The 22,120-nt window shown below is 50.3% G+C and overlaps 9 protein-coding genes across 9 annotated transcripts; 5 read left to right on the top strand and 4 right to left on the bottom strand.

Annotated features, from left to right (window-relative positions):
- Positions 1-544: 544 nt before the first annotated feature.
- Positions 545-3,474, top strand: N7468_008277 (glucan 1,3-alpha-glucosidase ROT2; the record flags this gene model as incomplete). Its single annotated transcript, XM_058477573.1, has 2 exons — positions 545-626; positions 686-3,474. 2 exons carry the CDS (start codon positions 545-547, stop codon positions 3,472-3,474), a joined length of 2,871 nt encoding a protein of 956 aa, XP_058327918.1.
- A 438-nt stretch (positions 3,475-3,912) lies between these two features.
- N7468_008278 (uncharacterized protein) lies at positions 3,913-4,320 on the bottom strand (the record flags this gene model as incomplete). The annotated part of the gene is made up of 1 exon (XM_058477574.1): positions 3,913-4,320. The coding sequence occupies one exon, from the start codon at positions 4,318-4,320 to the stop codon at positions 3,913-3,915; it is 408 nt and encodes a 135-aa protein (XP_058327919.1).
- Positions 4,321-7,740: 3,420 nt separating this feature from the next.
- N7468_008279 (uncharacterized protein) lies at positions 7,741-8,187 on the bottom strand (the record flags this gene model as incomplete). The annotated part of the gene is made up of 1 exon (XM_058477575.1): positions 7,741-8,187. One exon carries the CDS (start codon positions 8,185-8,187, stop codon positions 7,741-7,743), a length of 447 nt encoding a protein of 148 aa, XP_058327920.1.
- A 755-nt stretch (positions 8,188-8,942) lies between these two features.
- Positions 8,943-9,353, bottom strand: N7468_008280 (uncharacterized protein; the record flags this gene model as incomplete). Its single annotated transcript, XM_058477576.1, has 1 exon — positions 8,943-9,353. The coding sequence occupies one exon, from the start codon at positions 9,351-9,353 to the stop codon at positions 8,943-8,945; it is 411 nt and encodes a 136-aa protein (XP_058327921.1).
- Positions 9,354-11,609: 2,256 nt separating this feature from the next.
- N7468_008281 (PQ-loop repeat-containing protein) lies at positions 11,610-12,593 on the top strand (the record flags this gene model as incomplete). Its single annotated transcript, XM_058477577.1, has 4 exons — positions 11,610-11,653; positions 11,720-11,839; positions 11,899-12,111; positions 12,176-12,593. The coding sequence occupies 4 exons, from the start codon at positions 11,610-11,612 to the stop codon at positions 12,591-12,593; spliced, it is 795 nt and encodes a 264-aa protein (XP_058327922.1).
- A 295-nt stretch (positions 12,594-12,888) lies between these two features.
- N7468_008282 (uncharacterized protein) lies at positions 12,889-14,026 on the top strand (the record flags this gene model as incomplete). The annotated part of the gene is made up of 3 exons (XM_058477578.1): positions 12,889-12,928; positions 12,993-13,335; positions 13,423-14,026. The coding sequence occupies 3 exons, from the start codon at positions 12,889-12,891 to the stop codon at positions 14,024-14,026; spliced, it is 987 nt and encodes a 328-aa protein (XP_058327923.1).
- A 1,824-nt stretch (positions 14,027-15,850) lies between these two features.
- Positions 15,851-17,396, top strand: N7468_008283 (glycoside hydrolase family 18 protein; the record flags this gene model as incomplete). The annotated part of the gene is made up of 5 exons (XM_058477579.1): positions 15,851-15,959; positions 16,019-16,087; positions 16,150-16,163; positions 16,260-16,348; positions 16,397-17,396. 5 exons carry the CDS (start codon positions 15,851-15,853, stop codon positions 17,394-17,396), a joined length of 1,281 nt encoding a protein of 426 aa, XP_058327924.1.
- Position 17,397: 1 nt separating this feature from the next.
- Positions 17,398-17,690, top strand: N7468_008284 (uncharacterized protein; the record flags this gene model as incomplete). The annotated part of the gene is made up of 2 exons (XM_058477580.1): positions 17,398-17,631; positions 17,664-17,690. Coding segments are annotated over 2 exons (261 nt in total), but the record flags the coding sequence as incomplete, so codon positions are not given.
- An 831-nt stretch (positions 17,691-18,521) lies between these two features.
- N7468_008285 (putative plasma membrane H(+)ATPase) lies at positions 18,522-21,817 on the bottom strand (the record flags this gene model as incomplete). Its single annotated transcript, XM_058477581.1, has 5 exons — positions 18,522-20,231; positions 20,320-20,876; positions 20,959-21,061; positions 21,116-21,339; positions 21,394-21,817. 5 exons carry the CDS (start codon positions 21,815-21,817, stop codon positions 18,522-18,524), a joined length of 3,018 nt encoding a protein of 1,005 aa, XP_058327926.1.
- Positions 21,818-22,120: the final 303 nt, after the last annotated feature.

A 22,120-nucleotide genomic window follows, 5' to 3' on the forward strand; every position in this document is an offset into this window, starting at 1 on the left:
AAAAGGAAGGGGGAGAATAAATACCCTGTGAGCCTTTTTCTGCCCGCGATTGGTGGGGCACAGAGGGGTTTCAGACACCGGCATGCCTCGCACTGTGGCCTCGCGGCCTTATCCGCCATCTTTCTGCCTTGCTGCCTTGGGATCGTCCGATCCACCGGGGAGTGAGATGTGCATTCTGCCAATCCGTTGTTACTCAAAGGCAACCTCATGCCTTGTAGATCTCACTTTCACAGATAGAACCTGAGTACTCAATATTTCTGCATCCTAATTGTGTAGCTGGCTCCTATACTAGAGTGTTACCCCGTGTAAGAGTGATCTTATCTGATGTCTGTGCAGCTGTCACCGCCTTGGAGGTGTCAAAGCAAGTTGATTATCAGTGCCTCAGGTGTCGTACCCCAGCTCTCCACCGACAGGCCAGGTTGGAGCTTCCCGTAACCCTGATCACCAAGTACCTGCGGATGCAGCTCTCCATCCGCCCCAACCAGTATCTTTGCACAGAGGTTCAGGGTCTCAGATTGCATTGGGATCTTAAACAGGCCTCATGATGGCCTCGATTCGGCCTGCGTCCCGTTGGACGCTATTGTTGTCTTTGGTGGTCCTTATCAGTTGCATTGTTGTTCCCGGATGTGAGGTCAACACCCCAATGACAATGTACGCCCGATTCTAACTCCCCGCCAACTTCCAGTGACTGTCAAACACGAAAATTTCAAGACATGTTCCCAATCAGGATTCTGTACCCGTAACAGAGCTCTTGCAGACGACGCCTCCGCCAAGGGCGCATCTTGGACCTCGCCTTATGAAGTCGATCCAACGACTGTCAAGTTCGACAACGGCCAATTGGTCGCGAATTTGATAAAAACAACGAATAATGGAGAGAAGGTCCAATTACCGGTTACTGTTTCGTTTCTCGACTCGGGCGCCGCTCGCATTGTTGTGAACGAAGAAAGACGTCTGAACGGAGAAATCGAAATCCGCCACGGAAGCAAAGCGAACAAGAAGCGCTATGATGAAACTGAAAAATGGGTTATTTCAGGTGGCTTGGATGTGAGCAAGTCGGCTGCAATCAACCCTGAAACTGAGACCGGATTCACAAAAGTGCTTTACGGGCCCAACCACCAATTCCAGGCCATTATTCGACATGCACCATTCGAGGTCGAATTCCAAAGAGATGGACAAACACACATTCAACTCAACCATCAAGGTCTTCTGAACGTGGAACACTGGCGCCCCAAGGCTGAAGAAGGTACAGGTGAAGACGAGGGCACCTGGTGGGAGGAAAGCTTCGGTGGAAACACTGATAGCAAGCCCCGTGGCCCTGAGAGTGTCGGCCTCGATATCACATTCCCAGGTTATAAACACGTTTTTGGTATTCCTGAGCACGCGGATTCGCTTTCGCTGCGAGAAACTCGTGGCGGCGAGGGTAATCATAATGAGCCGTACCGTTTGTACAACGCGGATGTCTTCGAGTATGAGCTTGATAGCCCTATGACTTTGTATGGCTCCATTCCGTTCATGCAGGCCCACCGAAAGAACTCTAGCGTTGGAGTATTCTGGCTCAACGCTGCAGAGACCTGGGTGGATATTGTCAAGAAGTCTGCTTCTTCGAACCCGCTCTCCTTGAGTGCCAACTCAAAAATCAATACCCAAACTCATTGGTTCTCTGAATCCGGTCAGCTGGACCTCTTCGTCTTCCTTGGACCCACTCCTCAAGACCTGAGCAAGACTTACGGCCAACTTACGGGGTTTACCCAGCTGCCCCAGCATTTTGCCATCGCTTATCACCAGTGCCGCTGGAACTACGTCACTGATGAGGATGTGAAGGATGTCGATTCCAAATTTGACAAGTACCAGATTCCCTACGATACAATCTGGCTTGACTTGGAATACACTGATGATCGCAAATATTTTACCTGGGATCCGCTGACCTTCCCAAACCCTAAGGGAATGCAGGAGAAGCTTGACGAGTCCGAGCGTAAGTTGGCTGTCCTTATCGATCCTCACATCAAGAACAAGGATGGATTCTATGTGTCTGAAGAGCTCAGGAGCAAAAACCTGGCTGTTCTCGACAAGGACGGCGATATGTATGATGGTTGGTGCTGGCCTGGCTCATCAAATTGGGTGGATTGCTTTAATCCCGCCGCATTGCCATGGTGGAAGAGCTTGCACACGTATGACAGATTCCAGGGCTCTATGCACAACCTCTTCCTTTGGAATGACATGAGCGAACCTTCTGTTTTCAATGGCCCAGAAACTACCATGCCGAAGGATAATCTGCACTACGGCAACTGGGAGCATCGCGATGTGCACAATATCAACGGCCTCACCCTATTGCACGCTAGCTACGAGGCACTCCTGGAGCGCAAAAAGGGTGAAATCCGCCGGCCGTTCATCCTGACCCGCTCCTACTATGCCGGAGCTCAGCGTTTTGCTGCTACTTGGACTGGTGACAACCAAGCGACTTGGGAGCACTTGGGCATTTCCATTCCCATGGTCTTGACTAACGGCATTGCCGGTTACCCGTTCATTGGCGCCGATGTTGGTGGCTTCTTCCATAACCCCGACAAGGAACTTCTGTCCAGATGGTACCAGGCTGGTATCTGGTATCCCTTCTTCCGCGCCCATGCTCACATCGACACTCGTCGCCGTGAGCCTTATCTCATCAGCGAGCCCCATCGCACGATTATCGCGCAAGCTATTCGTCTAAGATACCAGCTCCTCCCAGCTTGGTATACCGCTTTCCACGAGTCCTCCAAAACCGGACTTCCGGTTGTGCGCCCTCAATACTATGCTTTCCCCGACGATGAGCAAGGCTTCACGATTGACGACCAGCTGTATCTGGGTGACACAGGTCTCCTCGCTAAGCCTGTCGTGACCAAAGACACCTTCTCCACCGAGATCTATCTTGCCGATGATGAGAAGTACTATGACTACTTCGATTTCACCATTTACCAGGGCGCTGGCAAGAGGCATACTGTCCCAGCCCCTGAAGATAAGGTGCCGCTTTTGGCTCGCGCCGGTCACATTGTTCCTCGTCGAGACCGCCCTCGCCGTAGCAGTGCTCTGATGCGATGGGACCCCTACACTCTCCTCATCACTCTCAACAAGAATGGCGAGGCAGATGGCTCTTTGTACTTTGATGACGGCGAGACCTTTGACTATGAGAAGGGAGCCTACATCCATCGCCGGTTCCAGTTCCGCGGTGGGGTCCTTACGTCGGAAGACCTTGGAGTCAAGGGACCCAAGACGGCCGAGTACCTAAAGACACTAGCCGATGTTACCGTTGAACGAGTGATCATCGTGGACCCTCCCAAGGAATGGAAGAATAAGAAGACCGTGACGGTGATCGAGGACGGAGCGAAGACTGGATCTACAGTCGCGTTGGATTACTTTGAGCAGCAGGACGGCAAGGCCGACTATGCTGTTGTGAAGAAACCGAACGTGGGCATTGGAAAGTCCTGGCGGATAGAGTTCTAAGGCGTGACATGTCGCTCTTTAAATATGACATACATGTAGAAAATCCCATTTTGATGTAGTGCCAACCAATTCATCGATTTTCGCAAGCATCTTCTCTTCACTCACGGGAATCCCACGGTAAACCTCGCAGCTTGTGGTAAGCATACGACACGTAGTGCCCATCCATGGCTCGTACGGCATTCGTCGCGGGGTATAATGGTATTGGAAACGCCGATATGCCGGGCGCTTGCTCTCTCTCTCTCTCTCTTCACACTCTCCATTCTCCTAGCTAACCAGTCCTATTTCTCTCGTCAAAAGGGGGCCCTGCGACCAGGCCAATCACCGAAGGTATCGGAGATATCGCGAAAGTGCGCACACTTGCGGGTCAAGTCCAGAATGACGCGGAACAGGACACCCTCAACTTCGTGTTTGTCATAAGCCGGTCCACGGGGTATAGAATTATTCGTCTTGTTGAATATCGTGGACAGCCACGCATTCCTCCTCCCCGTCCCCGCCGTGCGCGGTCAAGGTCAAGAGCCCGCGGGAGTCGATGCCCCATTCCACGCCATTGTTGTGTATTAATTCGTCCTCCGGAGTGCCCGTCTCGTAGAATTTATCTTGGCGGTCGACTTGACCGAAGAAGTCGGAGCACTGCTTCTTGAAAAACTCCAAGGCCGCAGCATTCGCCTCGGCCAATGTGTCGTAGTTGCCAATAATCTTGCGCTCTTCCGGAGTATCGTGGATGCTATTGAACGAATTGTAAAGCGCAACGAATTTGTATTGGCACGGTAGTTCGTCTGCGGGCGGGCTGTGCACCGCCGCCGCCACTCGATCCAGCATTGGTTGCGGGTATTTCGCGTCCGGCATTGTGTAGTGAGGATGAAGAGTCAAGACGCTTGGGGAGGATCAAGTGGTCCGAGGGCTAGGAGACGTGGAGGAGGCGGTTCAGGGGGTGGGAGGTTTAATATGGGGGAGAAGGGAGAAAAAATAATTTAATCAAACGTGACGGGGGGAAATTGATCTACTTCATCAGGCACTAATTATAGGAGATTTATACCCCCACCTACCCTTTTCGTTCAACAACTTCTCGAAGCAACAGGGTTCACTTATCATTCTATGCGCGGCGGGATTTACTGGCATGGCTCAGAAGTGCTCTGATTCGCAGGGCGTGATTTGAAGGCTGAATACGAGCGCGGCGTGAGCACGGCACGAGCCTTGCGCTCGATGTGCGCTTCTACCATCTACAGTCGATTTCTTACCTTGTTTACAACAGCCAAACAAACCGCTTCAGGATTAATTGAAAGCATTACGGGTGTTCGAATCTGACAGCATCAGACAGACGAGATATAGGGCTTGGAATGAGCTTGCCTACCCTCCAGCACTGCGCCCGCACGATAAGCCCCTGAAACGACCGAATTCGCCATAAAAACAGAAACAGCATGGCTTGTGGCTGATTGACGCGCAATGCGATCTCTTTCACGTGTACATACAATTTACTATTCGGTTTACAAGCAGCCACGAGAGCCCTGCATGTCGCTGGATTTGCTTATCTCCATTCTTGGCATTGCTTTTGCCTTTGATGTCTCAGCCTGTAACCTCGATCCAGATCACGATCACGATATGATCACTGGGAATGCAGGCATCTATTTGCCATTTGATCTGGTTCTACTCAAGCTGGCATACCACAAAACGTGCTAGTGATCTCATATCAGCATCGCACAGTGTCCACGAGTCGTTATGCGGCTGATCGGACCAAGGTGGCGGGTCGGGGCCTGGCCCCTTGACTATCGGGATTAATCGTACGGGGCATGAAGGTTTGCGTACGCCGATCAGTCTTACTTGGCGTCTTTGCCACTGGACACTTCGGGCTAAAGGCTGCATTATGACCCTCGGGTTGGCCAATCCCGTTTCTTTACGAGGCGTTGAAAGTATTGCGATTCGCTGCCGGGCTAACTAGCAGCGTCTGGAGGCCAAATGTCGTTGGAGCTACAGGAGGAGAGGTCTGTAATGTACCATATGGAGAGGGAAAATATGTATCTCTGATTGTTCTAAAATGACAGGCACTGACTAGTTATTCATACAGTGGGTTCCTTATAACTATAAGAAAAGTGATGACTATTTACCGAGAAGTGAAGGATTGGTAATACAGTGGTAATAGCATTGCATGTTCTGACCCCCACCCAAAGGCTGTGTGGTTCGATAGGTTGAACTAGCAGGTCCGAAGTATAATCTATATTTAACAGGTCACATAACCTTATCAATTTAGGATTAAACCATGCTTGCTTTGTACGGCTCTATGAGATACTAAATTTTGTCACGGGTTCCAGCTAGAGGGTGCACTATATAAGGCGTGCGTCCATACCCGCACTTCATGTGTGGATATGGTGGTCTTTTGGTTGATGGAACATCAGCCCAGGGATGATACTTCACGCATACCTGAGATGCCCACATCTCAAGCAATTTAAAATCGTCCAATGTAATACTGATCGGACTTTCAAGTTGTAAGCCACCAACAGTCGGAGTGATGTATCAGGCTTACCTTGATAGAGCGGGGTACTCGCATGTTATATGTAAAAGAAGCATCTTTATGATCCAAACTCTTTCATTGACGTGACACTCCAGAGTCAGGGTTTCCACTGCATAGTCGATTCTATAGCAGGCCATATCTTCTCGAAGCATCGGCCTTCTGTGCACGTTGATCGACGGCGTCATAAATCCCATTCCTTGTTCAGGGTCCCCGAGCCTTCGTCTCATGTCTTAGGTAAGCCCAATCACAGGAACCTTGGAACCTTGGGACATTCTTTTATCTGCAGGCTGTACTCACTGAAAGTATCTATAGAACTATAACGAGGGCGGGGTGGCTTGCGTTATCCGAGATGGGTGACCGGTCTTCATCCCAACAAGACCGCAATAGAGGAGGCGGTGTATGGAGTCAAAGGGGATGTCAAAACTCTTCAACAAATCAGCTCCTCGGGACAAGCTGCCCGAAAGAAGAGACAGGAAAATCACACAGAGAGAAATAATGGGCGCCTTAGGTGAGGCAATCCAGGCGCAGTTTTCAACTGAAGGAGCGAAGAGGATTCTAGAAAGAAATAGCCTTCATTGAACATAGCGGGCTTAGTCTGAGTCTTCGAAAGCTTGTCGAAGATTCGAATCGTACTCCTCTCTATCCGCCAATTTGCGACCTGCGATTTTCCCACGTTCTTCTCAAAGAAAAATGGCATAACCACGCCAAACTCCTCGTCGTAGTCCCTGCAAAACAAGGGCTTCATGTGATTGCTGAAAATAGTGAACAAACCGGAAGGACTTGAAAGAGCCATTGCATACCAGAATGCCCCTGTTTCCCATGTTCGGTTCATCACATCTGAGAGACACAACAGCGCAGATCCATCGTGACTATTGCTCAATATATTGCAGCCAAACTCTTTCTCCTCGGCGGCCAGGAGTTCGATAAATTGCCGGCGAATAGCATCGTATTCTGCTGGAACCAACTCATCCACGCCCTTGTCTGTAAGCCAGGATGGAGGCCTTGCCATCTCAATTGGTTGAGTGCAGGCCCATTCCAGATCCACGAGGCATGTTATATGCCATTCTGAGTCAACAAAAATGTTGCTCTGATGGAGATCGGTGAATACAAATACAAACGGACCTCTGCGGAAACTCCGAGTGAAAATCGACTGAAAAATTGTTCGCATCACAGTCAACACGGACAGTTGGTAAGCACAATCTCCAAGGTTATTGACTGCATTCGGTTGATACCGAAAACGGTTGTCATGCATGCCCAGTATATCGACTATGTAGGAGTCAACGGTTGAATAGGTATAGTCACGAGGAGTTTCAGTTGGGATTTTCTCATTCTCCAACTGTTGTATGTCAACCGAAAAGGGCCGGTTCGCCAGATGCAAAAACCCGTCATTGTTGATGATAAATGACCCAATCCTCGGTAAGGGAATTCGACAAAGACTCAAAAAGATTCGGGACAGATCACGCAAAAGATTTGTCCGCAGCTTGACATCATGTTGTCCTTCTTTCCATGTGTTAGAAAGCATTGCTCCTCGTGTGCTGTCAATGAACTCCACCAAAATGTAGCCGGCACCAACCACTCCATCGTCGGAAACCTGGCTTGTATTCTGATAGGGGCAATACTTTGAAGGAACTGGCTTCCCCAGCCACGATAGGATTTGACGGCGTATAAGCTGGAAGAAGCGAGGGAAGAAAGGCAAACATTCTATTTGAGTGTACTAGAGTTAGTTAGTAGGATGCTACAGACGCCAGGTAGACATAGTTTCATACGCTTTCGCCAGAGGAGAAAGCAAAGCCATACAATTGTGGGATTGGCACATCTGCACAGTTCTCTTGGAGCCATGCGTAGGTCCCTGCTTCACATCGAATCTTCTCATCGCCATTTCCAGGCCTGTAGGCCTCACCAACACGGTATGGCAATGGAAATCGAAGAAGAACCCGCTTTCCATTCCAGGTGTCAATGGCTATCGGAACACAGACATTAAAGCTACCATGAAGCCAATCGTCAATGCCCGCAACATGACATTCGGTGGAGGATAGGTTGAGGTGGTGAGCAACAACCTTCTCCATCCAGCCACGTTTGTCAAGGAGGTGAGCAAAGAAACGGCTTTGCTCAGCATGATACCCAAGCTGATGGAGAACATTGAACTCCTCATCCTTGACATCAGAGTAAGTGACCTCCTTCCGAAGAAGGGACCTTTTTTTGACCATGTTGGCTGAAGCGCTGAGTTGGATGCTTATTCCATTGATTAGGGGGAGTACATGGATTGGATCACGTGGGAATGACCTCCGAATTTAATCGATTCCAAGCGATTTTGGCATCCTACCTCGATTTTGGGCGACTTCGACTCATTTGACAAGATGCCTCGCGTGTCTCAACAGGTCTCTGCCCGTTCAAAATCGCTCACTGTTCACGATGCTATAGTTAAACTCCTGGATGTCTCAAACCCTCATTGAACAAAGAGGGGAATTCAAAGCCGTGGAAGGGAACGTGTCACTTTCGAGTATCTCGACAGCTCCACGACTAGAAATTCACGTCAAGTTTCATGGAGATATTATTGGGAGCAGACACTTGACTAGACGGCTCCTTCTCTCATCAATGGATCCTCCGGAGACACGGAACATAATTAGGCGCCAAATTGTCTCAAGTTAATGCCCTGTGGCAGGATCGACGGCCAATGTCGACCTTTATAGGCTAGCAGCTGTGCTTGAGTACCGGGTGCAAGCCGCATCACCAGGGCGGAGGACCAATATTGATTTGCCTCTAGACTCAGACAACGTGTGTGAGGGGAGTCTAGTTAAATAACTAACTAGTTAGAAGGCGCACGGCTAATTATTAATGGAACCAAAAGAAGCGGACCTCTTCCCCTATGGCACTTTCGGCTACAAAGCGATAGTTATGCTCTCCTGTGATTTCCGAGCATCAAAGCAAGTCCTGGGCGACGACAATTACGTGGACCAAATTATTAACTTTCAAGGACAACTCTAGACAGGTGCGTCATTGTGCATAGGTTTTGGAATTCATTTCTTCGTTCGCATTTGATTTGATTTGCTCCGGTTGGACTCTGAGAAACAGAGGGAATTGTGCCCTTAAAAGTTACTTTGATCCACCTTTTTTTGTCGTGTAGATGGTAGATCAGAGCCTGGGAGCGACTATTTAGCCCAGGCTTCCCCTTCGGCTCAAAGTCACTATCCTCAGAGTACGACTTGAACTCAAGGTTGGTCCTAATGAGAGAAGCAGGGGTTTCCGTGGCTGGCATTTTATCTTGTCGCGGACGGTTGATAAGTTTTTCAACATCAAGGATATACGGGAGAGGGGAAGCCTGTTCAGGCCTCAAGGGAAACATAGTGTAGGCCAAACTTTCCATCCCAACCATGTAACTGGAACTTGCGAACACAGTCAAACCTTGTGCTAGCGACCCTATCGACCAGGACGATGTGTAGATTCCAAGAAACCAATTGGTATTCACGATGCGTGGAGCAGATGTAGACTGCTCAAGACGTCATCGTTTTTGGCTTGGAAACGAGACATCTGTGCGGACCTTTGAAATGAAAGAACGCCTTATGGAGGAGTTAGAACAGGGCGCACATAGGCAACATAAATGGCCCTGTAGACAATTTCGGGCGAGGAGGGAAATGTTCAGACGGGCGAAGACATGCAGCCAGTCATGCCATACCATCGCACCATCCAGGAAAGATCAGCGACTATTTAGTTGACTAGTTAGCTATTTGCCAAGAAATGAAGGATTGGTAATACGGTGGTAACGGCATCGCGTGTTCCGACAATGTCCGATGCCGCTGACGCTACAAAGTATCCAGAGGCCCCTTCCACTATGCAGGTTTCTTTTTCTTGCTAGAGGTCATTGATCGGATCCTCGACAGGAATTTGTCATTAATTCAGTAGACAGCAACAGCTACGGTACAGGGAAACATACTTCTTATACAGCTACTACTTGATTTGCTGCTGGGGTAACAGTCGTCCATCTGAGAACGGCTGAGAGTCTCCGAGCTGACTGCACAAGGCTCATAACTAGGATAGAGGGGACTGCAAGCTATCCAGATCGGATGTCTTTGCGCATCCAAACTACCCTTTTAGACCAATTGCAGATAATAACTGCTAATTCATGCAAGACGCATTATTGATGTCAGTGTTGGCTTCCCATTGGATTCTCAAAATTTCTCCAGTACTTTTTATAGGCTTGGCTCAGGCACGTCACAAAGTACGAGCTACTAGGACACCAATTAGGACCCACGCGGATACCCTGCTAGACTTGCTCAGTCGTTTACCATGTCAACATTGCCACGTCGGCTCAGTTTCATACCACAATATATTATCCGAATGTGGAACACTCAAACACACAGAATTCTTGGGCGTGTAAATATTACGCGCAAGCTTAGCTGGCTATGAAAAGATCGGACCTGGAGCACGAGTGGGTCACTGCGGCTTTCAATTTGGCCATGAGTTAAGCATCAAATCACAGGCGGGATAACATTGTAGCAATGGCAGGTATCCAACAGATACGCGCAAGTGGGAGCCTGTCAATCGCCAAGCTCATTTCTTGGGCCCAAATCCTGTTCTATTTTGATGCTTGAAAGGCTTAATTCTCTATTACGGGCTTGGCCCCCACATCTGCAGGAGAGGAGCCCACAGTGGATCCCGAGCCATCGCATCCTCATCTTTCATGCTATACTCGAGGCCTCATTTATCTCCTAGTATCCATTGTCTGCTTGCCAAATTGCTGAGGATCTCACTGATCTTGACTCAAATCTCTGGTTCACTTCCATGACAGAGCACGGGAGATTCCACATCATCGCCGCTTGTTGCAGAACCTTGTGCCAGATAACATGAGAGCATATACTAACGTCCTTGGAATTTCTTCCAGGTGGATGAATTGACTCGATATGGAGTGACCATCAGCTTCAGTGTCACCTGCTTCTCGCCAATGATGTGTACATCTATCCAGAATCATATTTCCCTTGCGAATATTCCGGCTGCTACTGCACCGGCCTCGGCGCCTAGAAGCATTCATGGACGTTTAACTACGTTTGTGAACCCAAGTCGCCTCATCCACCATACTAGCCAAGTCCTCTGTTGCTTTCCAACTGTTTCTGCGGATGTGACATTTAGGATCTGTGTACACGATGAATTAAAGACCTCGGTTGAAGTGGGACTATGCAATGTAGAAGCAATGAACCTGCCACGGCCACGTGTATGCAGTATATCGGCAACACGAGGGCCTGCAAGAGTCGAGCGTTGTACATTTGAGCATACGAGCAGACAGGAAAACGTTTACTGGCATTCATTTGCAATATTCCCTGGAGTGACACGTCCTTTTCCACTTACTTCCCACAACTTTCACTAAGGGTCATGATGGGCCCCGGGGGTTCCACTTGCGATGACATAATCAGACACGGAAAGGCCGCGGGCGAAGAAAAAGTCCGGTTGCATCGTGGCCCGCGTGGGTTCCGGTTCCTGTCCATCCCCTGATTCTCTCTTCCTGTTGCTGGAAGTCGCCAAGTATTGGAGTCACCACGCTCCCTGGTTCTCATTGCCCGGTATATTGCTTTGGCCTAAAGGACACGGTTCCGTTTGCTCGAACTGTATCTACCCTGACCACCCGGGTGGCTTCAACATGTCTATTCTTCAGACTGCCCTTGAATATGGCGCCCCATTCTTGTATGCTTCGTTCCTGCGCGCCACAGCATAAAATAGTTTCTTGACTCTGATCCCGGGCTCTCCTAGTCTCATATCATCGCCCCTCACGTCCTATGCCGACCAGATCGTTAGCATCCACCGCTCTAGGAGCTCCGCCGGTTTCTCGCTGGATATCCCATTGATCATGCTTCTGGCGTCAATTCTGAAGTGAGATCCTGCTCCGCAAACCTCCGCGATTGCGCGCACATATTGACCGAACTAAACAGGGTATTCTTCTGGTTCGGAGAGTATTACTCGAAAGCTCTTCTCGCACAGGCTGTAGTGATGATCGCGACTCAACTGGCGTTATTAAAAGTCGCCTTAGACAACCGGCCTTCGAGCGGCTTAAGGAACGGGATTGAGCACACGCCCTTCAGCGGCGTGACTTCTGGGAGCTCCACGCGGCCATACGAGTTCTGGCAGTGGACGAACACCAAGCCGTAAGTCTCGAAACAGTCGGGACAAGTGTCGCCAGGAACGCGCTAATACCGGAGTGTCTATTAGTTACTGGATGTTCTTGACCTACTTTGTTGCGGCCCTAACGGTGTTACACCTTACCCCGATCTCCGAATCCGAGGGCTATATCAACTTGCTCGGCTCCACTGGCCTCGCCATCGAGGCTACTCTGCCCATTCCCCAGATCTTGGTCAACCACCGCTCCGGCTCTTGCAAGGGTTTGCGTCTGTCTGTCCTCGCCGCATGGTTGATCGGCGACACCATGAAAATGAGTTACTTCTTCTGCAGCGAGGAGGCCATTCCATGGGCGTTCAAGATCTGCGGTATCTTCCAATGCGTGTGTGACTTCTACCTGGGATTCCAGTACTTGATGTTTACCCGCAATGCCAAGAAAGCTGCTGGCAGCTCTCATGATCACGAATTGGAAGAGGACGGTGGGACGCCGGTGAAAAGGACATTCGCATGACCTAGGGGCGCGCTATATCGCGTTGAATATATAATGGTTGTAGATAGAAGGAATTGCTAGATAGCATAGCGATGATAGACTTGTAATACTGAATGAAATGACACAAATAAGCATAACCCTTCCATCCAGAGTCCATAATGTGTTGCTGGTTTGGGCAGTTGGGGAAACCCGCAAGCCCCGCGGTTGATCGCGTCTTTTTCCCGCTTCATCCGAAAGCTTCGCTTTCTTTCCTTTTTTCCCCCCTTTGTTCTAACGGCTCGTTCAAGACTGAACTCACCAATTCTTGATTTCGAGAATGGCTGACCAACAGACCCTCCGCATTGGCTACGTGCCAGGTAAGCTCTGACCATCTCATGGCAAGCTGCATTAAGATCCTCCTACTGATCCCCTCGACCATAGAGCATTACTTGACCCCTCTTCACCTGGCCTTGCGATCCACCGCAGCAACAGGCAACCTCCCATTCAAAATCAGCCTGACGCCGTTCCCCTCCGGCACCGGTCACATGATCACATCCCTGCGCAGCAACGAGATCGACATCGCAATCGGCTTAACCGAAGGCTGGGTCGCCGGTCTAGCGGGCAAGCAGCAAGTCGCGAATGGCGGAGACGGAGGCTACCGCATCGTCGGCCACTGGGTCGACAACCCGCTGCGCTGGGCGATCGTCACCGGCCGCGAGCGCCACGAGATCAATGGCGTCGCCGACCTGAAAGATCAGCGCGTCGGCATAAGTCGGCCGGGAAGGTAAGCATTCTGCAGCGTTCGAGCTGCTTGCGCGATTAAAACGCCCGGGGCACTCTCCTTTGGCTAACGTGGGAAATTGCATAAAAGCGGGTCCCATATTATGTCCTACGTTCTCGCTCAGCAGCAGGGGTGGAAGCCGGACTCCCTCACTTCCGTACCCCTTGGCCCCTTCGGTGCCCTGAGGAATGGGGTCACGGGCCTAGACGAGACGAAGCCGGGTCAGGCGCCTAGTCCGACAGCGGAGTTCTTTATGTGGGAGGAGTTTACCACGAAGCCGTACTTCCATGTTACTGCGGAAAAGCCAAGTCCGCCGCTGAAGAAGATCGGGGAGATTTATACCCCGTGGCCGTCGTGGATGATTGTTGCGTCGACGGCCGTGTTCCCGTTCCCAGGGTCTGAGAATGATGCTCGGCTCGAGGCCCTTTTCAAGGCACTTGATCAGGGTATTCAGGAATTCGAGGCCGATACCGCTAAGGCTGTCAAGCTCCTGGGAACGGGCGAGCTCGGCTGCACTTATAACCAAGAAGATGCTACTGACTGGCTGAAGGATGTCAAGTTTACCAGCAAAACTCGTGGCGTAGACAGTGGAGTTATTACTGGTGTTGTGGATGTCCTCAAGGTCGCCGGTGTCATTGATCCGGCGTTGAGCAACGACGAGGCCATCCAACGAGTGATTGGAATCCACCGGTAAAAAGGCCGTATACATGAGGAGTGTGAGATGACCGCTGATCACAAAGTACAAACGAACTGATAAAACTGCAAGCCAATTTCGAGTTGATCCTTAACTGATCTGAGTTCTTTTCAGGTTCCTATTCTTAAAAGGAATTCATAGTATTACCGTGACTGTACTAGTAGCTAAGACTTACTAGTAGATTTAAGCTGCGCAGAGGTTTGGACCCTGCGCTGAACTGTCCAAAACGAGGTTTCTCTCGCACTCTGCGATTGGAATGGGAAATTGTTGAGGGACTCAATAAGCTCTTTCCAGGAAGCTCCCACTGTCAATTTTGAAGTAGCTCCTTCAAGACACTACTTCGAAACAACCAGAAACCCAATTTTTGTCAGCGAACTGCACAGAATGAAGCCCCACTTTTGTCTTTATGAAATATGGTCAGATTATGGTGTACGTACTCTGGGATGTGCAATATGTCTTGATCGGCAGGCAATCTATGTCGTCTTTGTTCATCTGCACCCCTGTCATGCCGACTGCGCACGCTACAATGATTGCTTTCTCATACTTTATGCTATTCTACTGGTTCTAGTAAGCTTCCCTTGTAGATCGTGGGTACCATCGAAGGAATTCACGTTTGGTTGGGCATGACATGCCCCTGTGATTGTGACAATGACGGGACGGTCTTCCGTGGAAAATATAGATTGGAGTTTCAAGATGCTCGGCTGCGATGGTCTTGAGGCCCACTCGAATCGATTAGACTTGATTGTACTGTTTACTAGTACTACTTTAAGTTGGACGTTAAATGTTCGCGGTCACGGTCGTTGGCGGAAGCGGCTTCAGATCAACATTATATTTTTGGCGGCGGGGACAAATTTAGGGCTACTACGCTCCCCACTGACCAACTCGAAGCAAAAGAGGTGTGAGATCTACTGACCCAGGCTCGAAGCTACCATTATTTAATCAACTGGGCCATTCCAATTGCAGCCGAAGCTCATCCATAGATATATTACCCAACTCCTAACTAGGCCGCACGGGCTTCGGCACGGTTCAAAAGGGGAGCCGGATCATGTATATACTACCATTAGCAGCACCATTATTGTCAACCCCCGGTTTAGCTATAACGTTAGGCTTTAGGAAATTAAAGAAAGAACTGATGAACAGGGGTCCCGGCATCTAGATAATGTTCATAATGTAGTGGATATTCCCTTGAAGATCGTGGAGCACGAAGTTGCATGGGCCCTGGAGAACGGCTGATTCCTGGAAGAAATTCTCACCGCGAATACCTCAAAACTTGATTTGCAGACCGGCTCATGAAGGAAATGCTATAATCCAGAGAAACCGACGGCCTGGAACGCGGTTGATGGTCCATATGGGCTGGCTTCCGCGGCACATTCCAAGATCACCTTGGCGGTCCCCGGACAACGACCCCTGGGAATGTCCACCAACCCTTCTAATCCAAGAATGGAGACCAATTAGCGGTGCGTGCCTGAATACTCCGGTAAATGTCTCATGCACGCGGCCTTATCAGGGGGCACCTTGCTCTGTTCTTCAAGATATGGTTGGTCTTGGCTGGCGGGCCATGCGCTTAGGACTTCGATGAGGCACGGATGGGAGATATTGTTTTCCTCTCATGGTATGCGCACTAGCAGGCAAAATAAAACACCCAGACGCTACTTAAGGCTGACCAGTGACCGAGCCGTAGGCTGCGGTGTTTTCCCCCGGTCTTTTATTCATTCCTTGGGTTGGCATCCCCCTCATATAATTTGCCGCTTAATTCACGACTTAATATATAATTTTCTTCACGCTCCTTAACCGGTAAAGACTGCTTCAGATTATATTTCCAGTATGCGTGGCTTCGAGAACTATTTACATTGGTCCTTTTTGCTGGCCTCGTTGGGGGGAGTCCAGGCAAAGCTCGACCTCAACTCGACGAAAAACATTGCCGTTTACTGGGGTAGGGCTCGAAGAAATGCGTGAATGACCTGCACCAAGAGACTAACCGCATCTCTGCAGGTCAGAACTCTTACGAAGCTAGCGGCGGCAAGGGCCAGGGACAACAGTCCCTCGGCTACTACTGTGATAGTAAGTGGAATCCATAGCGTCCCCTAGAATGGCGCCAAATCTAACACGAACAAACCTACTAGATGATGACATCGATGTACGAGAAGTAAAAATGAATATTGCGGAACGTACCATGAACTAATCCTCAAAAAGGTCATCCCAATGGCATTTGACATGATGATCAACGGGCCAGGGGGGGGTACCTGAAGTCGACTTTTCCTCGACAAGTGCCGACTGCGACGTGTTCGAGGGCACGCAACTGAAGAACTGCCCAAAGATCGGGTAAGCCATAGCTATGACGACTGGATTCGCCAGACTAACAGAGAACAGCGAGGACATCAAGACGTGTCAACAGAAAGGAAAGACGATCCTGCTCTCGATCGGCGGTGCAACCTACAGCGAAGGTGGATTCAAGTCCGAAGACGATGCCAAAGCCGGGGCGCAGCTCATCTGGGACACCTTTGGGCCAGCGCAGGATGGGAGTAAGGTATTGCGGCCCTTCGGGGATGCGGTCCTGGATGGCTTCGATTTTGATTTCGAAGCGAATGTCCAACATATGGCCCCGTTCGCCAACGAACTGCGGGCTCTGATGGACAAGGAAACCAGCAAGACGTACTTCCTGACTGCTGCTCCGCAATGCCCGTACCCCGATGCGTCGGACAAGGAGATTCTGAACGGACCCGTTTCCATCGACGCTGTATGGGTGCAATTCTACAACAACTACTGCGGCGTGAACAACTTCGACACCAACGAGAAGAACTCCAAGTACAACTTCGAAGAATGGGACAACTGGGCCAAGACGGTGTCCCAGAACCCCAATGTCAAAGTGCTGATGGGAGTCCCCGCCGACACCACGGCGGCCAGTACCGGCTATGTCCCAGCATCCAAGCTCGCCGACGTGATCGCGTACTCGAAGAAGTTCGAGAGCTTCGGTGGCGTGATGATGTGGGACATGACCCAGGCATACGCCAACCAAGGGTTCCTAGAAGACGTGCGCCAGGCGTTGAGTGGTCCTGATTCCGGTTCGTCGTCGTCATCGTCCAGCAACGAGGCGTCGACCCCGACGTCTGCACCTTCGTCCACTAACACTCCGGAGACATCTCTATCCTCCAATGCACCCGGATCCTCGTCCTCCTCTTCCTCCTCCTCTGCATCTGGCTCCTCTTCCGCTACTCCTGAGGACGCCGAAACCGCCATCCAAACACTACCCATCCAGGCCCCGGCCACCACGACTAAGGCGCCGGCGCCGAAGCCCACCGAGCCCACCGAGCCCACCAAGCCCACCAAGCCCCCGACCACCGCTGCGCCCCCCCGAGCCAACTACCCCTAGTAACCCCCCTGCCAACGACGGAAAGCCCACCAAACCCGCGAAGCCCGAGCCCACTAAGCCTACCAAGCCCCACACTGAGTCTCCTCCGGATGTTGATGACGTGCCTGATGTCGATGACGACCTACCTGATGTTGACGACCTGAAGAACAAGGGAGGCAAGGATGCCGCTGCCCCTGCTCTTCTGGGCACGGATCTGATGGGCCTTCTGAATGGTCTGAAAAATGCCAACCAGGCTGTCCATGGACTCACACATGGTCTCCTTTCAAGGAACTTGCGTCGGGTCCATCGGATTGAAAACTAGGTCCCTGGTTCATTTTTCATGACTTTGTGTTCCAAGTTGGCGGCTGATTTCACGGATTAGCTTTGAGAGCCTGTCGCCGGGAATCATGAGGGGGAAAGAGGAAATCATGTCGGGAAGCATTTTGACGGATGACCATGTTCATGACCGTGGCCCGCATACATACATTTATTTAATCTGGCGTGTGTACGAACCTCTCCTTGATACCCTAATTCACAATATTCTACGTTTCAGGCTGTTCCAGAACATGTAAACATTAGGGCTACGGCTTGGCTTATCCAAACTCTTCCCGGCCATGGGACAAAACACGATTCCATGCGGGGGGGAGGGAATGGAAGGCAGTTATGAGAATATTGACAGTTACACAGGTTCAAGTGTAACTTGATAAGCGAGTGTGACTGAGCAGTGAGAAGCACGTTTATAAGCACTCATTTCTTCCACTCAGTGCCCTACGTCTCTCTACCCATGACTGTGCAATCAATTTGATCCTTCAAATGTTAGGATTCGCAGCAAAGACCGAGGTACTATCTGATTGCGCATAAAAAGGGCTTCACGTGTAGAAAGTACATCATGATTAGGCCGAATTAGCTGTTATGGTGTGCGCGGAGTATCGTAAGCGCTGGTGGAAGAGCATGAAACCTCGAAAAAACAATCGGTAAAATCATTGAAGGACGAAACATATTCTCTGCAATCCGGTTTGAAAAGATCTAGAAAGCGCCAACCATAGAATAAAATATCGTTCGAACACATCTCGGCCCTTGAGACTGCTGAAGAGGGGGCCTTGCATGAGCCAGACGCGCGACCCGTTGCCTCCCATCGACGACAGACTACTCCATTTCCTCATCCTCCTTGCTCGTCGAAATCATGTAATGGCCAATCACCTTGCCAGGTGCTTCCTCGTACTGGATGGTCAGTCGAGACAGGTGACCGAGAATGTTTTCGATTTGCTTGTCGCCCTTGGTGTGTCGTTTACGACCGAGGTCATCCAGCCAGGCGAGGCGGTTGAGCGTGAAATAAACAAGCGCGATGACGATGGAGACACCGAGTGAGTAGCCCCAGATGCGAACAACCGTGACGATGTCGGTATTGCCGTTTGTAGTTTCCTTGTATTTATCTGCGGGAGTACTCTTCATGTCTTGATTGGTAAACCAACCGAACAAACAGAAGATTGTCGCCAGGGCGTCCACACCCAGAATAGCCCCAACAAGTTGAAGTGACGGGAGGGTATCAATACCGCGAGTGACAAAAATAAGCCAGTTCTCCGTGAGCGCTACTTCCAAAAAGAGGACTTCTTGAATGGAACCCCAATTCTGAATGATTCCTCCGTGAGGGAGGAACATAGAGCCTCGAACCACCCAAGTACCCATTGCAAGGAGAATACCCAGAAGCACCGAGATGACCCAGATTTTCGGAAGCTGCCACTGCACAGGGCGCAGCTCGTAGGATGCACGGTCGTAAGCCACAGCAACTGTTGCAAGATCGGCGAATAAGGCGAGGAAGACGATCAATTCCACACGAATGCTTTCGTTGAGAATAATCATCGACGTAACCAGATAGATCTCAAGATGCAGACAGAGAGCTATACGGTATTGGATGTACGCTTTCATGCGATGAAAGATCTGGCGAGCAACCTTAATGGAGTCGATGATTGTCGACAGGCCAGGATCCAAAAACACAATATCAGATGCAGTCTGTGCGGCTTCCGATGCTCCCTCGACAGCGATGCCGCAGTCTGCTTTTTTCAGAGATGGTGCGTCATTCACTCCATCTCCCGTCATTGCAGTCAGATGGCCGCGCTCTTGAAGAAGCTCCACAACTTGGTATTTGTGCTCTGGGAAAACCTCAGCAAAACCGTCGGCTTTTTCAACCAGATCATTTGCCATAGAGCCACTTAGGCCTCCATGGATGATTTTTTCCGACGTGTAGACTTTTGTTCCAAGCGCGAGCATCTTACAGGTTTCCTTCGCGATAGCAATAGCATCACCAGTAAGCATCTTGACACTAATACCAAGGTTTTGTGCTTCACGAATAGTCTGCGCGGTATCTTCACGAGGGGGGTCAAATAGCGGCAGCATACCCAGAAGCTGCCAGTCTTCGCCTTCCTTTTGAACAGCTACTCCGAGTGAGCGGAAACCGCGGTGAGCAAACTCCGTGGCCTTGTTCTTATACACATCAGCTAGCTCTTTGGAGCAATTTGTGAGCCCAAGAACCGCTTTTGGGGCACCTTTCGTGCAAGTGTATCGAACCCCATCGCACCTAGCCACTGTGACAATGCGCTTAGAAACCGGATCAAACGGGGTGTATTTCTCAGTGACCCAGCCACGACGCAGGATTTCCCTTGCTTTCGGAAACTGCCGAAGAGAAAGAATGGTCACTTTGTCAATAGCGTCGAGAGAATCGATGTTATGAGAGGAAGCGAGGACCGCAACGGCAAACATCCAATCCACGTCAACCCCTTCGGAAACGAAGGGTGTTTGAATGCTGAGCTTGTTTGCAGTAAGAGTTCCAGTCTTGTCGGAGCAAAGGATATCAACACCCTACCCTTCTGTTAGTGTTTCCCAAGAAAGTAATAAATGAAGAAACACGGAATAAAAATATTGACGACAGGAAGGGCACGAAACTCACAGCTAGGGACTCGATAGCAGTAAGCTTCTGGACGATAGCCTTTTTCTTAGCCAGATATGCTGCTCCAACAGCCATTGTAGTCGTGGTAACAACTGGCAGGCCGACAGGAACTCCAACGATCAACAAAGACAAAGTGTAGTGAAGTAGTGTTTGCTGTCCAGGAGAAGCGATAGGTCGACCACGGAAGAAAGCACCGATCCACGCAGCAAGGATCCATGCCATGACCAAGATCAGCAAGTAAGTTCCGATCTTACTCATGACCTGTTCGAAATGGCCGGCTCCTTTAGCCGCTTGAACCATACTAGCAGTACGGCCGACGAAAGAAGTCTTCGCGCCCGTCTGAACTACAGCGTAGGCCTTGCCGCGCTTGCAACCAGTGGTGTAGAAAATCATATCGCCCATGTAGCGGTCCACGGCGAGTGACTCTCCAGTAATGGCAGAGTGATCGCATGCAAGAATGGGGTATCCACGCCGACGGGGCTTTGTTGCTGAGGCTTGGGGCTTGGGTGTTTCACTTGCACCTTCGTTGGAACCACCACCAGCCTGGGAGGATTCGTCTTTTTTGTGATTCGTTCTTGTGTGATTCGTCTTTCTGTGGCTCTTCTTCTTCATCAGAATCAGATTCACCACCCAGCATACCCTGTTCCTGCAACTGGATGAACTCCTCCCAGCCATGAGGATCATTAACGTCGCAAATGACCTTCGCATCCGCCGGCACGACTTGACCATCTCCGACGATGATCTAACATTTGGGTTATTGGGGGAAACTTTTCTGTCTGTTCAAGAATTGACATACCACATCACCCGGGACCAGTTCACGCGCTAGTATTTCGTGTTCGGCGCCGTCGCGAATCACGATGGCTCGCATGGCAATGTCGCCCTTGAGACTGGCGACGACGTCTGCAGCCTGCTTTTCCTGATACCAGCCCACAGCAGCATTAAGACACAAGATACCGAGGATCACACCAAAATCCACCCAGTCGTCCAGCCCAGCCGCGAGCAAAGCAGCGAGCTCCATTACTGCAAGAAATGTTAGAGTTACTCGGATGAATCATCGATGGACCGTGTGTTCACCATAGAGAATCGGGCCTTGGAAGTAGGATAAGACTTTGGCGATCGGGTTTTCTTTCTCAGAAACAAGCTCATTCCACCCAGCGCGTTGACGACGGTGAGGTACTTCAGACGACGGAAGACCCTCGTGGATGTTGGTGGTAAGCCAGTCTTCTGGGAACTTGCCGGCTTCGTGTTCGACCTTTCGAATACGGATTCGATGTTTCTTCCATGGAGCATACCAGATGCGTTTTTCTACGAACTCGCTGTCCTCGAGAGCATTTTGGTCAGCCCCTTGAAATGTAGAAACATACTTCACAAGCTTTCCATATTCGTCGAGCTGGTTGTAGTCCTCCTTCAGGGAAGCCCGTGAGATGCGAGAACTGCGACGGAAATCGCGTGAGCCTTGAGTGCCACCCTGCTCGGTATCGCCCGAAGCTGATGCCATTGGTGATATGCAATGCGTATCCAGATAGACAAGATTGCTTGACGATGCAGTTGGGATGTGGAGGGCTGGGTGAGGCAAGAACGAAGGGAGATGAGAAACCCAGAGAGCCCGGGGAAGGGAAGAGATAGAAAGAGGGAACAAAATAGGAAACGAGAAAGTTAGAAACCAAGGCACTCCAGAGCAAACAGTTCTGCTACACCAGATAGGCGGTATTGGCGTAGAGGCAATTTGCCCACGGCAAAGAGTTTTAATTTCCTCCTACTCAGTCTATCATACTGACGTCGAACAAGACACGCCAAATGG

The sequence above is a fragment of the Penicillium chermesinum genome (assembly GCF_028974085.1).
Source record: "Penicillium chermesinum strain IBT 19713 chromosome Unknown utg000006l:1.0-2335141.0:1.0-2336784.0, whole genome shotgun sequence".
Taxonomy (NCBI): domain Eukaryota; kingdom Fungi; phylum Ascomycota; class Eurotiomycetes; order Eurotiales; family Aspergillaceae; genus Penicillium; species Penicillium chermesinum.